At 59.1% G+C, this 16,834-nt stretch overlaps 1 protein-coding gene across 1 annotated transcript in view; it reads left to right on the plus strand.

The window, feature by feature from the left end:
• Nucleotides 1-2,334: 2,334 nt before the first annotated feature.
• Nucleotides 2,335-16,834, plus strand: part of SORCS2 (sortilin related VPS10 domain containing receptor 2) — a 409,142-nt gene continuing 394,642 nt past the window's right edge. Inside the window, exon 1 of the mRNA XM_081812676.1 lies at nt 2,335-2,814. Within this exon, the coding sequence (XP_081668802.1) occupies nt 2,335-2,814 (480 nt within the window). The remainder of the gene's footprint in view (nt 2,815-16,834) is intronic.

Raw genomic sequence — 16,834 nt, forward strand, 5'->3', positions numbered from 1 at the left:
GCCGACTGTTCTGGAAAAAGCACAGGTGAAGCATCCGCCCCTCCACCCGCATTCCAGGTCTGGGCCCTCCCCCAACTCCGTCGTGGACCTTCACCAAGTCACCAATAATGTGAGCCTCGGTGTGAGCCTGGGTGGTGGTGGTGATGTGCCCGCGGCGGAGAGGCTCCGTCTGCGCCTCCGAGGGGCAGCGTGCCCATGAGCCCAGCCCCCAGACCACAGGTAATGAGGGGCCGTGGGAAGGACGCCGCCGTGGGGCCAGAAAACCTGGGCTGGAATCTGGTCTCTGACCTGCTCTGGCCTGGGGAACTCAGGCAGTGTGTTTCCTCAACTGTGGAAAGGGGACCATCGCATGCACCCCACAGCCTGGTCGTGAGAATTACATACAGTAACCTGCAACGTCCCCCCCTGCCCTTGAGAGCAGACCCCCCCTCCCCCCCCAGCTCTAGGCCCCTGGGACAGTGTCCAGCCCAGAGTAGGTGCTCAGTCACTTGTCACGGTCAATTTTTCTTGAGGACAGTGCTTAGGGGCTCCCTTTTATTAAGACAAGCGAACAGACGGGGAGAGAGCTCAGAGCCAATGTGGCTGCATCACTTTACAGCTCGGGAGGGGAGGTGGAGACTGGGGTGTTGGGAAGGCCCGTTGGGGCACTGGGTCGAAGCTGGGACTCGACCCACGTCTTTTCTGACTGCTGGCCCTGCCTTCCCTGCCAGCCACGATCTGCTGCATGCTTTGCTTGGAAGCTCCTTCCTGGGCCCCTGTTTGCCCGGCTCCCTGGCTCGCCTCCCTCGCCAGAGCACAGGTTCCCACAGCTGGTGGCCCCTGCTTCCCTTCCCGACCCTGGGCCTGAGCTGGAGATTTCGTCTGACAGGTTGGGAATTTACACCACCGAGGGGGAGGGCCAGGGCACATTCCGGGGGAGGAGACTTCTTAGACATCTGGCCGCCCCCGCCCCCACATCCTACCCCCAAGCCTGGGCACAGACAGCAGGGGCCCCAGGGATGCTATCCGTTATGGAATATGACTTCCGGTTGAGCCTGGGGGGTAGGGTGAGCCAGCAGCAGAAGACAGGGTGCTGGGTGCTTCTCCTCTTGGGGGCCGGAGGGACCCCCCCCCACTCTCTACCCTTCCCAAATGTTTAAGGCTTTGCTCCTTTGCCCCATTTGGCTTTCTCTCTCTCTCTCTCTTTGGAGCGAATATATCCAGCTGGGAGGCAGGTATGACAGAGACCCTGGGCCTGCGGATTTTTACCTAATGCAGAGGCCTCTGGGGGGAGGATGGAGGCAGGCTTTCCCCCCCGCGCCCCCCAGGCCAGCTGAGGATGCAAAGCTGGCCTGGCCTCAGTGAAGCGCCCCCTCCTGTCCTCCCATTTTCCCTCAGGCCAATAGGGAGCACATGGTGGGAGCTCAACAAAGTTCTATTGAAACCTGCCTAAAGTAGCCCATGACCTTGGGCAGCGACTTCCTGGGCTCTGAGCCTCAGTTTCCTTGGCTCTGGCTCTCTGCTGTGGCCTGTCAGGCTGTGCCCTGGATGGGACCTTGCCCCCACACCCCTCTAAATGCTTCTGCACCCAGGTGCCTGTCCTCATGTTCAGAGGCTGCCAGGTTGGTGGCCTCTGGGGTTGGAAACTACACTTGCACAGCCTAGGGCACAGGCGTGGCTGCCCGCGAGTAGGTTGTGCTGGGGGCAGCCTCAGGGCCTTTGCAAGTGCCTGGAGAGTCCCCTAGGTGCTGTCTGTACTCTGTCAGCTCCTCCGAGGGCCCTGCAGGAGAACACCTCCCCACGTCCACTCTGTCCTAGTTCTGGCTCTCTGGAGTTCTTTTGTCCGTAAAGGTGTTCGCAGGGGTGCGGTCTGTCTCCCCGGTCAGACTGTCGGCTCCAGGGCCTGGCACCTGGCTGGCTGTCGTTCACCCGTGTGCCCCCAGTGCCTGGAACTGTGCCTGGCCCCGAGTAGGCGCTCAGTGAGTACAGGAAAAAAGGGAGGGCGGAAAGGAAGAGGGCAGAGAGGAGGGCGGGCGCAGGGGAGGAACGAGGAAGGGAGGAAAGGGCTCTGTGGCTTGGGGCTCCTCGGGACCTCGGCCCAGGCCCTGAGCCGGGTAGGCGCTCGCTCGGCGGGCGCGGGGCCGGCCGGCAGGTGGCGGTGCGCCCTCGGCTGCGCGGGCGGCGGCGGCGGCGGAGCGGCGAGTCCCCTCCTCCCGCCGGCTCCCTCCTCCCGCCGGCTCCCTCCCCTCGCCGGCTCCTTTCTCTGCGCTCTCGCTCGCGCTCCCCAGCGCCCTCCCGCTCGCCCGGCCGCGGTCTCCCTCGCCCGCGCCGCCCCGCCGCCGCCCCTCGGCGACCATGGCGCACCGGGGGCCCCCGCGCGCCCCGAAGGGCCCCGGCCCCGCCGCCCGAGCCCCGAGCCCCGGGGCGCCGCCGCCGCCGCCGCGCTCGCCGCGTTCGCGGCCGCTCCTGCTGCTGCTGCTGCTGCTGCTGGCCGCCTGCGGGGCGGCGGGGCGCTCCCTCGAGCCCGGGCGCCTGGGTCCCCGCGCGCTGCTGACCCGGGCGCCGCCGAGCCCGCCCGCGGGGCGCACGCTGCCTGGCGGCGGCGAGGACTGGCGGGCGCGCGGCGCGGAGCCCGGCGCCCCGGGTCTCGGTCCCGCTCCGGGTCCCGGCGGGGACGGCGCCCCCGCCGCGGGCCGGGGGCGCCGGGCGCGGGCGGCGCCCGTGGCCGGAGCGGCTTCGCGGGCGCAGGTCTCGCTTATCAGCACGTCGTTCGTGCTCAAGGGGGACGCGACGCACAACCAGGCGATGGTGCACTGGACGGGCGAGAACAGCAGCGTAAGTGACCTCCGCGCGCCCCCCGCGGCCCCTGCCCCGGACACCTCGAGCCCCCACTTCCGGACCGCCCCGCGGTCACCCCCGGGCGTTCTCGGCGACTTGGGGACGCGAGTCACCTCGGCGGCGCCCCTACCGGACTCTGGCCACCGGTTTCTTGGGGAGAGGTCCCTAGATATGTGAGCACCCTGCCTCACAGGGTTCTGGGACCCCGAGCCACCTCGGAGCCGCCCCCTCTGGCCTCCAGATCCCAGGTTACGGGGTGGGGGTGTCTCCCGAGGCTTCGGGACCCTGGTCACCTGGGGTGCCTCCAGGTCCTTTAGGACCACCCCAACTCGGTGTCGCGCCCCGACCGCTCTCAGACTCCACCCGGTCTGCTCAGCGTTGTGTTCTGGGATTTTGGCTGCGGGACCCTCTCCACCCAGGTCTACCCGGGACCTCGCTAGTGGTCTACCCTGGAGCTCGCTCCACGGGCTCCGGGAATTCCCCGGTCAGCTCGGCGCGGGATTCTGGGACCCACCCCCCTCCGGATTCCCCTAGTGCCACCCGGGTCTGCACCCGGAAGCGCAGGGATCTGCGTACCCACGGAGTTGGGCGCCGCGCTCTCCATCCGCCGCCGCCGCGCTCTCCATCCGCGGCCGCAAACTCCCAGCCCTCCCTTTACCTTCCCAACCGCTCTGGAAGTTGGGCTCCCCCACCCCCGCCACATCTGTTAGGGTCCTGGGCGCCTCCTTCTTCCAGCGCTGCGCTGTGGTTCCTATCCCTCCGGATACCGGCCCATCCTTTTTTTTTCGTGGTGCGTCCGGATGGGGGTGTGTGTGTGTATGGGGATGCCCTCAGATTCTTCCCTGGGGAGCTGCCTCAGCCTCGTTTTTCCCCTGGGCAGATGACCAGTGGTCACGCATGGGTCCCCTTCCAGCAGCCCTAGTGGGTCATGTCCAGTTTTGGAAAAGTGCAGAGAGGTGGCAGCTGTTGAGGGGGGTGGGGACTGTTGTGTGGGGAGTAGAGATGGGACTCTCCGCTTACTCCCTTCCATCATTGTTCACTAGGGTCTCCCCCAGTGGCTGACCCCCCAGCTCTTCTCCTGGACAAAGTTCTGAGGAGGCAGCAGGGGGCCAGGACCCCTGCATGCTTTGGGAGTGGAGGAGTGGGGATCTTTGCGCTTCCCTAGCCAGGAAAGGGCTGTAACATGGGCTGGGGGCACTTTTTTCCCCCTCTCTGGCTAGCCCTACTGGGCTAATGGGGATGGGGGTGGGGCGGATTCTGCTGGAGAAGGGAGGGGTGGGGGGACGAACATGTTGGACCACCCTATTGCTCCTCCTGCGGAATCCAGGGGCAGCGCATCAGGGGGCAGCACTGGCCGCACTTGATTGGTCCAGAGCCCAGAGCCCTGCCAGTCCCCCTCCTTAGCCAGCTGGGGGCTGCACCGGCCTGACACCAGGTCTCTGGTCATTTCTGCAGCCTCCAGGCAGACTAGAAGCCTTGGGGGAGGGTGAGCGGCTGTTGAGTTGACTCCCTGGAGGCCAGCAGGGGGCGCTCAGGGAGGCAGGTGAAGTGGGGGTGGGGGAAGGTGCCTGACCGAAGGTAGCAGGCACCCGTGCCTAGAAGAGCCCTAGAAGCCTGTCCCCATCTGCGTGGTGAAAGAGGGGTCGGACCCCAGATGAACGGCTGGGCCCGGCCCTTCATCACCCCCATACTGTAAACATACCCTGTCCGCTGTGCTGTAAGCTGACTTAGGGACTGAAAGGTAACCCGGAAACCAACAGCTGGAGGAACACGTGAGCATTTAAGGTCATCCCGTGGAGCCAGACTGTCTCAACTAAGCCCCCCCACCCCACCGGCTGAGGTGGTTGAATCAGCTGCTGATCCAGTCCCTCGTCATTTTCCCTTCATGGGGTGGGGGAGGTGGGGGTGGCAGAAGGGAAAAAGGGGCAGTCAGGGGTGGGACCAGCACCTTCAGGACTCACTGGCTCCCAGCACCCACCCCAGCATGAGCACAGAGCCAGAGGACTGTGCACCTTCCTTGGGGGGAGTGAGGAGGGGGCTCAGGCCAGCGGGGCTGGAGCTCCGGGGTGGGGGTGGGGAACAACAGAGGAGCCTCCCTGGCTTTGCTCCCTGGGGACGCTGGCTCCTGATGAGTGACCGCTTTGTAACTAGGAGGATTGAATCCTGGCTGTTGGCAGGTGAATTCCTGGAGAGAGGGCTTGGGAGGGGAGGGGATCTGGCTTCTCTTTGGTGGGGGTGGTGGTGGCAAGAGGTCCAGAACAGGAGGGGAGCTTTAAAGGCTGCATCTCTCCTCCGGCCCCCTGCCAAGGGGAGGGCAGGGATAGCGTGTGCAAAGCAGGGCCCAGCCTGGCACTTAGCACACACTTAGGAGGCGGAAGCCAGAAGTACCTTATTACCATCAGTGAGTGTTGTTGTTGGTGAGGTAAAGAGAAGGCAAGCAGCATTGAAATGTTGACCCAGCCTCTGGAATGGGATGTTGAGGCAGACTGAGTTCTCTCTGGAACAAAGCAGGTCATCTTCTGGCCTGGGGAGCAGGTGGTGCTTAACTCGGGGGGAGGGAAAGTGGAACCGAGCGCTAAATGAAAATGTGTTTCTAATTGTCACTTGCTCCGCACACAGGTGCGTGTCTGGTGCAGGCATGGCATTGTTTTCTGGGCACGAGAAGCTCTTGGAGATGGGCTTTGCTCCCTCTGTTCTCAGCGGGCGGCCACGGGGCCAAAGATACTAGCCAGCATTCTGCACTTGGTTTCGCCCGCGCTTGAAGCCACCATCTTTTAAGGCTACAACAGGGAAGAAACTAACTCGAGGCCAATTTGCAGAGCGGAGTCTTTCACAAATTTTATTTCGCTTCATTTGTCCAGGTAGGGCGACCCCGGAAACTGCTTTGCAGATGTAGTCCCCGGGAGTAGAGGAAGAGTTTGCTTTCAAAATTAAAAAAAGCGTTCACTGAGAGGGGTAGACTTTCTGAAATAGTATTTTTGAGCATCTGCAAGAAGGAGTCACAGGATTGCAAGAGACAAGCCCTTGTCCCCGAGCACTGGGAACATGTGCACATTTTCCTTCCCACGGCCTGATTTCTTCCTGCTCCCGTGGAGATAGGGACGCGGACTTGCCTGGGAGTTCAAATACTGCCTTTCTGTCTGTTGAGCCGTAGAAACAAATTGTTATGTGTGAGATTCATGTTTCATCGAAACCATTGGGCATCGCCTTGGAGGGATCCAGGTTGGGCTTTCCCCAGAGGCTCCAGGTTCCGCTTCTCTTGAGCCGCCCTCGAAGGCACGGGTGTGATTTGAAGGTGGAAATCATGTGCTTATTTTGCTTATTCTAAGTAGAGCTCAACCTGTGTGCCTTCCCTCATGGCATTGAACTTCCACTTTGGTGCATTCACGTCACTTGAACGTGAGCTTGCTTCGACCAGACCTAGTTGGTTCAGCATTGTCACCGCTCTCAGTAGATGAGCCCCTCTCCCTGTCCCCTTCCATCCCCGTCCTCACCCCCGCCCCCTGCATTTTCCACATTTGCTCTGTGCTGTTGTGCCTACAGGATTGGGGATGTCCAGGGGAGTTGTATACAAAGGTAATTTTGAGCTGGTTATCCATGTTCTCTGCTCTGGGGTCTTGAGGAACCTGATATTTGTGTATATTTTAGACCCAGGGAGCCAGGGCTCCAAATCGAGGGTATGGATTGGGTCATGACAACTTGCCAGATGTCAAGTTCCTGGAGGGCAGGTGCATTAGTGTGCTTGGGTTTTCGTATCAAAGCAGCCCAGACCGGGTGGCTTCAACGACAGAAGTGTATTTCCTCCCACGTCTGGAGGCTGAGAGTCTGAGATCCAGGCGTGGGCAGGTTGGTTCCCTCTGAGGCCTCTCCTCTTGGCGTGTAGACGGCCGCCTTCTCCCTGTGTCCTCACGCGGTTGTCCCTCTGTGCGTGTCTGTGTCCCAATCTCCTCTTCTTCTGAGGACCCCCGTCAGATTGGATCAGGCCCACCTGACTGGCCTCATGTTAACTTAATTTGAACCTCTTTAAAGACCCTATCTCCAAAATACAGTCACAGTCAGAGGGACTGGGGGTTAAGATTTTTTGGAAGGGGGTGCAGTTCAGCTCATAGGGTCAGGGAAGGGGTCTCTGTTACCTTTTCATGCCCCGAGCGTAATGGCGGTGGATCTCAGGGTGGTCCAGTGGGAGAGAAGGGAGGGACACCGAAGCTCAGGGACAAGGGGTGAGTTCCATCTTCCCTGGTGGGGAAATCAGAGGAGGTTGCATGGAGGAGGTGGTACCAGAGTGGGCCTAAGGAATGAATAGGAGAAGTGCACGGGAGATGGAGAAGAACACTGAGCGGGGAGGAACAGCTTGGGCAGGCTCTGGGAGGTGGGAATTTAAAGGTGTGTACGTGTTGTATGAAGAGACCGTGAATGCACTGTGCATGGAGGCGGATCAGAGGGAAGAAGTTTGGGAGAAATAGGTCGAAGTCAGCTCCTCATGGAACCTAACATGAGGCTGGAGAGCCCAAGATGGCAGCATGAGGCAGTGGTTTTGTTTCGTTTTGTTTGAAGGTTAAAAGCTTTTATTTAGAGAGGCTGAAATGATTGTGTGCTAATTGGAACAGCTAAGTTGTGCAAGAAATGACTTGAAAATCCCCTTTTGATACCCCTGAAGAGCTGGATTCCCTTATATGTGCTCTATTCTTTCTGCAGACTTCCGACCTCAGGTGGAGTCGAGCAGAAATACGGCTTCGGCTCCCTGCCATTGCTGCTGGGCTCTGGACCCCTGAGCTTGTAAACAAGAAGGTTACTGGGGATGGTGCCCAGGGGAGGTCAAAGCCGTGGGTGATCCCAGTTCCTGCCACACGGTCCCCTCCGCGCCGGTCTTCTCACCTCTCAGGCGACCATGTGCTTTCCTGTGTATCACAGTGAGCTGGTGGGATTCATCACAGAAACGGTGGTGGCGATGGACACGTGAGCCTCGGAGCCAGCTGGCCTGGGGTACCCCCAGCCTCATCCTTCCTGGCTTAGAGATCGTGGGCAAACTGACTAAACTGGGCCTTGCTCTCTTGGAGCTGGGCTGTGAAGGCTCGCAGGCTTGCCTTGCACATTTGGGAGGTGATCCATGTCGTGCTCCGACAAGGGCCTGGCCCACAGCAAGCGTGCAGGAAGTTGGGGTCCCTTCTGAGCCTCTGCAAGCACCCGGGGGGTGGCGTGCCTACGCGGCTGGTGAGGGGCCTCGGAGGGGAGGCTTCGGGACAGAGGCTCAGAGGGGAGGCTGCTGTGAGACAGGCCTGGGCCGGACCCTGGAGGGGCGGTGGGAGGGATGGCACGTGGGAAGGCTTCCCAGGTGAGGACGGACGGGCCGTGGCGGCCCCCGCTCTGCAGGCCCCTCTCTTTCCCAGGGCCGTGCTGGCTTCACGGCTTCTGGCTGGCCTCCAGCGTACAGAGACCATAAAGGCCTTCTCATAAAGCACTGCAGGTTCTTGAATGAACAGGTCCAAATCCGGTGACAAAGCTGACTTGCAGCCTGTGTCTGATGCTGCGGTTTCTTGAAGGCGAGCTTGGTAGCTCCAGGGTGCAGGGTCTTAACGTTCAAGCCTGTTGAACATTCCGGGTGATACTTTGAGATTCTCAGGCCACCACAGTGCGGGCCTGCCGGCAGTTTGGGGGTGGCGGCTGGACTGGATAGAGAAGTCTGGTCCACGGGAGGCTGAGCTGCGGCTGAGCGGCATGTAGATGGTGGGCAGATGAAGTGCCCACCCTTTACCAAGGGTGACCAGCGGCCACCTAGGGAGAGGCAGAGGCAGATGGAGGTCAAGGGATGCGGTGACCAGGGCTGAGTACCTGTCACATTTGCTTTCCAGATGAGAGCCGTGCAGGCCCCTCAGGGACCGTGGGCCTGGTGGCTGGACCCAGAACAGTGCTAGAGTGAGGGAAACCTGTGTTAGGACAGGCGACAGTAAATGGAGGCGTGCACGTGGTATGCAGAGTCTAGGGAAGTGCCATACTTAGGGAGACGCCTGCCCTTTGCCCAGGGTGACCCAGGGTGACCCAGGGTCTTCTGCAGTTCTCCCTGCAATGCTCTCATGGGGAGAGACCCCACGAGTTTCAGAGTCCCAGGCGAAAAGAAGCTTCACGTTAGCTCTTACATCAGCTGCTTTCTCTGGAGGGTTAGGTTCTGGGAATACAGTGATGAGCAAGATCAAACACGGCCCCTGTCCTGGTGAGATGTTTGGTCTGGACAAGCATTCATCGTAGGGCATCCCGGTGCCGTGAGAACCTGCCCTGGGGAAGTCAGGGAGGACTTCCTGGAGGAGGTGGTCATGAAGCGGCTCTGGAGGACCAGTGGAGTCCTTGTCACCTGGCTGAGGAGCAGATTGGGGTGGAGAGTATGAAGGCCCAAGGAGAGGCATGGGTGCCTGAAAAGCCTGGAACACTAGGACAGAGAAAGGACATCCGTCAGTCAAGAAGCCTGGCTTGAAGGCAGAAAAACGGCCCTATTAATAAAGTTCCTGAACACGTTGCATGAATCTCCTTTTACTTTAATAAAGTGGCTATTTAATTTGTAGTTGCATGAGAGTTCCTGAGAGTGTTTTAAAGAGGTCATAAATTAACTCCATCCTTCTGCATGCCCCTTCAGAGCAGAATGTGGTGCACCGCATGGCCTGGAGGGTTGCCGTTGTTTTTAATTTTTATCTTATTATTATGTGTCAGAGGCAGGCTCAGGCCCTGGAGCGGGGAGTATGGGGTTGGAGGCGTCGGAAAGTACCCTGGGATGTTGCTGAGCACTCCTGTGCTTTTTTTGGTCCCGAGAGACACTGGGGCGGAGCTTACGCGTTGCCTTTTATTTGGGGGCATCTTCTTGTTTCTCGATTCAGCCTTCTCCAAAGATGGAGTTATTTATAGATTCTTTTTTTTTTTTTAAGATTTTATTTATTTATTTGACAGAGAGAGACACAGTGAGAGCGGGAATACAAGCAGTGGGAGTGGGAGAGAGAGAAGCAGGCTTCCCGCCAAGCAGGGAGCCCGATGCGGGGCTCGATCCCAGGACCTGGAATCATGACCTGAGCCGAAGGCAGCCGCTTAACGACTGAGCCACCCAGGTGCCCCGGAGTTATTTATAGATTCTTACAAATGGCCTATTTCACCCTCACCCCTCCTAAAGCCCAGCGTTTGTGTGGGTGCTTTGTGGAGCAGGGATGCCGACGAGCCGCGACGCGGGGCTGCTCCTGCCATCCCCCGGCCACCGTCCCCAGGTTCAGAAGCCCCAGGAGCAGGGAAACCTGGCTCTGGAGGCCAGAACCACCAGGCCTCCAGCCATAGTGTTTAGAGGGTTGAAGGCAAGCATGCTGATCTGTTCACGGCCTGTTCTTGCTGTGGGAATCCTGTGAAAGCCTCGTGCTGGGCGGGAGCTTGGATTCTGTGCACAGAAGAAATGCCATATAAACATGAACGTGCCCAGGGCTGGCGTCCCCTTAAGTATGACCTGCCGGCTTGTACGCTGAGCTTCCTAAATCCACGGCCCTCCCGGTCCCAGGTCAGCAGGTCAGCGGGAAGTGGACGGCGGGGACTGGGGATGCCCTGCGCTCACCGGTCCCCAGCGGGTTGCCCCAAGTGCATGCGGGCCCTGACCTGCTCCGGCTTCTGCGGGAGACGGAGGCTTGTTTTCAGCCTCATGGGGAGCCGGCGGTTGGCACATGCCCACTGAGAGCAGCGGCAACATCTTTTTAACTTAAGCCCTGTGGCTCGGGGACCCTTCACACAACGTGTCTCGTGCTCATCATCTTTATCCCGATTCAGTTCCATTTGTCGGCTTAAAAAATTAATAAGGATCCTTGCACATGAGCTCTCACAGGAGGACTGAAGGAAAAATTAAACCTCGGATGTTCTTTGGAGGTAGAAAAATCCTCCTTTTGCATTTCTGTAGCAGTCAGTTGCCATGTTTGCACAGAACATTACAATCTTTTAATTAGTTTCTTCTCACACCACCTCGAAGATCTTAAAATAACACCACTCTTCTTCCTCAGTAATTTTCTTGCAAAAGCAGATAATTTCCTTGCCGCACGGAGCTCGCCTTGACTTCACCAGGGCACATCCCTTGCACGGCATCATTTCCCGATAATCGGAGATAAATTCAGTTCAAATCAAAGTAAGAAAAGAGCTAGGCCGAGTGTGGCTGCTTCTATTCAGATCGATTTTAATTCAGAAAGGGTCCTTTATGAGGTCTCTATGGCGCGCCTACTTCTGAAGCGTCAGAAGTAGAGACGGCATCCGGCAGGCCCCAGCCGGCATCCCTTGGCTGGGATCAGCTGGAAGCTTCTGCGTCTGATGTAACTTTATCTAATAAAAACAATGCCTTGTCATTTACATAGTGCTCCTGATGAGTAATAATGAAGTGAATAATCCCGGTCCCCACTGATGGGCCCATTGCTGCACCAGGCACCTCACCTGCCGTCCCTCCATTAGTTCCGCAGAGTTGACGCTGTTATCCTATCCACTTTACGGACAAGAAAAGTCAGGTTCACGGCAGCACGGGGCTTGCCCAAAGCCACACAGCTAGTAAGGGTCTGAGTCGAGATTTGAATTCTTTTCCTCCTAAGCCCAAGTGTTTTTTTTATTTTAGTGCAAGAAATATATTTTCTTTTTTCTTTATTATTATTTTGTAATTGTGGCAAATACAAGTAACCTAAAATTTACCGTCGTTACTACCGTTAGATGTCCGGTTCAGGGACGTTAAGTGCATTCGCACTGCTGGGCAGTCACCAGCACCCTCTGTCTCCAGAACTCACTCATTTTCTCAAGCGGAAACCCTGTCCCCAGGAAACACTAACTACCCGGGTCCCCTGCCCCCGGCCCCTGGCGCCCGCCTGCCGTTCTGCTTTCTCTCTCTGTGAATTTGACTCCTCTAGGGGACCTCACGTAAGTGGAAACATACATACGTGTCTTTTTGTGACTGGCTTATTTTGTGAGCATAATATCCTCAAGGTTCATCCCTGTGGTAGCAGGTGTCGGAATGCTGAATTTTTAAGGCTGAATAATAGTCTGTTGTCTGGATGGACCACAGCTCCATCCATCCATCCATCCATCCATCCATCCACGGGCACTGGGGCTGTTCCTGCCTTCCGGCTGTTGTGAATCATGCTGCTGTGAGCACAGGTGTGCAGATACCTGTTGAAGTCCCTGCGTCCACTTCTTCTGGGTGTGTACCCAGAAACAGGACTGCTGAGTCATGTGGGAATCCCGTGTTGGTTTTTTGGTCGAGCCTGAGGTCTTAACTACAGCAGAAATTGTTCTTGTGTCTGCCTTGAGTTTTGCCAGCCTGCCCATTAGTTGCAAGATTGCGATCCCCAAAGAAGCCCACCACCCCGGGTTTTTGGAGGAGAAATGTCGACAGTGTTAGAGGCGATCCCATGTCTAGAGACTATGCGTGGGAGTGGCTTTTATTTCTGCTTTCTTCCAATAATCCTGGATTCTGCCAGCATGACCCAAGGTGGGGGGGCTGTTGCTCAGAGCCCGGGAAAACCAGCTCTGTCTGCGTTGCAAAGTCAGAAGGAGGCTGTTTGGTCCGCTGCCCGGCCAGGGAGGGGGAGGAGGAAGCTGTCCGGGGAGATACGATCCCAGAGCTGCCGCCTTTCCGACGGTTGGTGGTGTGCATTTCAAGTTCAAGCTCGTTTCACTTCCTCCCTGCGTTTAGGAGCTTTTCCCTATTGACTACCTCATTGACCAGTGAAATAATTCAATTTTCCTTCTGTAAAAATAAAGCACTCAATAAAAAATCTCATGTTTTTCTCAATTTATTCCCATCAATACTGCTTAACCCCATCCAAGTTCATTTTCTGATTTATCCTTGGACCATTGGATGGGGCTTCTGGGGGCTTGATTCCTGCAGCAGCTCTTCCTCCGTGATTTGAGGGGCCTGCTGTGTGCCTTGCTCGGTGTCAGGCACTGCGACCTGCCCCCCGACGACACTGAGGGGCTTCCTGGCTCCAGCGACCTGGCACGGGGGGTCTTAGCTCTCTCCGTGCCGTGGGCTCCCCCACCCCAAGTCTGGAGAAGCCCATGGAACTTTGTCAGGATGTCGTTTTTATAATGAGCGTAAAATAAAATCTACAGGATCCAAAGGAAACCAGTTCTATGGCAATGTAGTTAGCGAAATACTGAAATGAATTTCTTTACCAACACAGCAAAAGGAGCCAGCAGAAAGCAGACATTTGTATGCGTGTAGAAGGAGCAGTGATGTGAGGTAGGCCGTGGCCCGAGGAAAGAGAGGGGACAGACAGACCCCATGGGAATGGTTTCTCTTCGCTGCCACCCCCACGGCCCAGCCCTGCTCCTCGGGTACCTTGTCCGCCAGGCTCCAGCCCCTCCTTGGCCTGCCAGGCCCTGGAGCCTCTGGGCTCGGGGAGAGTAGGGGCTTTTGTCGGCTTGTTCTCTGCTGTCCCCCAGTGCCTGGCGCCTAGCAGATGCTCAGTAAGCATTTGAGTAGGACACGAGGGACCATTGGTCCTGAAGGGTGCCAGAGCCCAGAGGCCCAGCCCACTGGCCTGCCCACTGCAGGTGTGGGAAAGATCAGAGCAGGGCCCCGCTGTCGGTCTCACGGCCCTGCCGGACTCGGCTCCCTGTCCACCTGCCTGCTCTCTGAAGCACTAACTACTGCCCACCCCGAGCAGAGAGGGTCATGTTGGCTTCCCGGAGAGTTGGAGAGATCTGTTTCCTGCCTGAGACGAGGCCCAGAGGAGAGCCGTCCAGAAGCTTCTGACTCGTGGCAGTGGCTGTGGCCAGGCCTCAGTGCCGCCACGCCTCCTGCCTTTGCCCTTTGCCCTTTGCCCTTTGGCCAGGAGCCAGACACCTGCTCCAGAATTAGGGGCTTTAAATAGCGCCTCTGGTTCCAGCGTCATTTCATGCACAAGAGACAAAACGCCCAGGAGATGGCTGTGCCCAGCTTTTGGACCAAGACAAACGACTGGGTAGGCTGGGGCGTTGCCTCCAGCGGAGCTGTCCCAGGACATGGCTCGTGGAGCGGCGGGAGCACCGGCTCCGGAGCGGCGGGAGCAGCGGGGAGCCGTACTGTTCTCTGGTCTCTGCGGTCCGGCCGTCCATCTCCCGGTGGCCCCGCACTGAGCGGTCCCGCAGGCCGGCCCCCCGGAGGAGTGGCCTCTTTCCATGTCACTTTCCTGCGTCGTGTGTCCCCTTCAAGAAGGTGCTGTTTTTGGAGGCTGGGGTGCTGGCAGCAGCCCCTCTCAGCCTGGTGTCCTGGTCCCCACGGGGGCTGCTGGGACCTGCACCTGCCCCAGGACGCAGGAGGGGAGCGCTGGTGTGTGCGGAAGCTGGGGTCGGAGGGCGACGCCGGAGCCCAGTGAGCAGATGACGGGGGTGCCCATCCGAGCGGGGGGTTTGATGTGGTTATGTTTTCCTGAACGGTTGGCTCAACTACGGCCAAGCTAAGCCCTGCAGTATTCGTGAAACATGGGGCAGTCTGCTTGTACAGAGAGTATTTCTTGTTGATGGCTGGGTTTGCACAAGTTTCTTGATGTGAGTTATTGCCTGGAATGCTCTCCTCTTAAGATCAAGTCAGACTTTCTTTCCATCCTGTCCCAGGCGAGCAGAGGCCTAGGCCGGCACGAGGAAATCCGAAACCTGTGCCCTTGGGGCTGGTCTGGCTGGAGGGAGGGTTGGGGCCGGCTTCCCTAAGATCCCTCTGCTTCCTGTCCCCGCCCCGGGCCGGCCCTGGACAGTCAGCAGCGCCCTCTCTGGCACAGAGAAAGCAAGAAGGATGAGCCCCGGACTCTTCAGGCGGCCTTGTCCCCGTCCGCAGGGCCTGGCCGCCTCACTCCTCGGGGCTGTGGGGAAGAGGGGCGAGGGGGCCATCCGTGCGGCGTGTTGGGGAAGGAAGCAAATTGCCCTCACTTCTCCAGGCCACAGGGGAGTCCTGCCTTGTGGAGCGTTTCCAAATGGCCTCTCAGGGCACGCTGTCCTCTGAAAAGTTCTGGGAGTTATTGTCAGGGCAGGGCCTTGGCAGAACGGGGCTGGAGGCAGGGCCGGTCTTCTGCCCTCGGCTCCTCTTCTCTCTCCTGCGGACACATTTCCTGGGCCCCCTCCCTGTGGGCCAGACTTCATTCGAGGCACGCCAGCAAGGGACGCCACTCTCCGAGCCCGCCGTCAGAGGCTGACCGCCGGCCTCCAGGCTCAGCCGGCTCCGTGGCCCAGGAGCCCACTGAGCAGCCAGCTCCGCAGGCTCCTCCTCCAGGACGAGGCTGAGAGGAGAGCCATCCAGAAGCTTCTGACTCATGGCAGTATGGCCAGGCCCCGGAAGCCCCAGGCTCCTCCTCCAGGAGGCCCCAGCACGCTGCCCACGCTTAGCGAGGCACCCGTCCCTCGACAGGGTCAGGAGCCCCACTTGTTGCGTGCCCGTGGCTCACTGAGCCCTGCACGTGTTATTCCCCGAGTGCCCATGGCCCAAGAGCAGGGCTCGGGATGGCTGGTTGAAGGACGAGAGGCCGCAGCTCTGTCTCTTCTGCCTTAGTCTGGGGCCCAGCAAGACCCTGGGGCTGGGCTTGATCACATGCAGTGTCTCCCTCAGGGTCACCGGAATTTCTGTGGGGATGAATCTCCTTGTCACCTTGCTCATCAGTGGCCTCTCCCTAGTCCCATAGATGAGCTCGTGGCCATGGCCTGAGCTGGGGTCTTGGGAGCACTGAGAGAGAGGGCTCTGGGAGGCTGATCGGCCGAGTGAGCCCACCTGGCCCGCCTGCCCTGGCTTGGGATGGGCAGAGTGGAGGGTGGCTCCATCTGCCTCCCCATCTTTCCCCCAACACAGACAGTGTGGCCCCCACCTGCTGCACGCTGCCCGCCCCCCCCGCCCCTGACCACACTCAGGCCCTCTGTACATGCACGGCCCTCCACGGGGATGTCCCCTCTTCTCTGTTGCCTCCCAGCCAGCAGCTAACCTCATGCAGTTTTGTCTTTCTCATCCTTAAGGGGTAACGAGACTGCCCTCGACCTTGTGGATGGAAGGCATATGTAAAGGGCTGGGCTGGGTGCTGGGCCAGGCTGCCCCTCCTCACCCCTGCCACGCTGCCCCGTCCTTCAGGGATATGGCCTCTCACCCTGGGCCTCACTACCCTCTTTCTCCGGGGCTTCTAATGCCTTCCCACCTCTGGGACCCATCCTGGGGTGTTCTCTGGGAGGGTGTGTCTCGTGATCCTGGACAGAGCCTGCCAGAGAGTCAGAGTGGGGTCAGTTATGAGGCCGGCTCGTGGTGCTTAAGCCCCAGGCTCAGCCCAGATCAGTTGTGTGTTTGGAGGTGTGGAGGGCAGAGCCCCCTGAGAGCGGTGGCCTAGCCTCACCCCTGGCTGGCATGCGGGCACCGATCTGTGAGTTTGGGGTCATTTCCAGTCTGGGGTTTGCTGGATTCTGAAGTTCCCCCCATGCCGATGCTGGCAGATCTTGTTTTCAGTGTGATGGGAGGAAGGCAGAATGCCAGGATGACCCCCCACTCGTCAGCGACTCCAGAGTTTACTGACAGCCATGGCGCTTGGCCTGAATTTGCACTTCCCTTACGGGGTGTTTGAGAGAGTGGGTTTGGAATGGTTGCTTTGCTCATTCGACCGCAAGTCATGGAGAGTCCGCTCCAGGCTGCGCCTGCCGCCAGGTGGAGGGGTGACATGGCCGAACGAGGTGTGGTCCCTGCTGATGAGCTGGGGACACAGGGCAGGAGCAGGTGGGACGGTTGCTGTGAAGGAATGCACAGGTGTGTGTTGGGGGGGTCTCTAACTGGGGTGGGGGAAGCAAGGGCCCGAGGGAGTCAGTGGTCACGGAGGGTGTCCCGACGGAGGGGGTGGCATTTCCCTGGAGGTCTGTTGGGGGGCCACAGCAGTGCTGTGTGGGGCTGCATGTGGCGGGGGCGTGCTCAGGGTGCGGGCCCCGATGGCCCGTCCTCCTTGGTGCTTATCCACTGACTTCCTCTGTTGCCCGGGCCCTATGTCCTGCTCTGGACTGGACAGGGGTGTTGGGGGGGTGGGTGGGCTGCTCG

This window comes from Leptonychotes weddellii, chromosome 2 (genome assembly GCF_054177405.1).
Source record: "Leptonychotes weddellii isolate Sample4059 chromosome 2, ASM5417740v2, whole genome shotgun sequence".
NCBI classification, from domain to species: domain Eukaryota; kingdom Metazoa; phylum Chordata; class Mammalia; order Carnivora; family Phocidae; genus Leptonychotes; species Leptonychotes weddellii.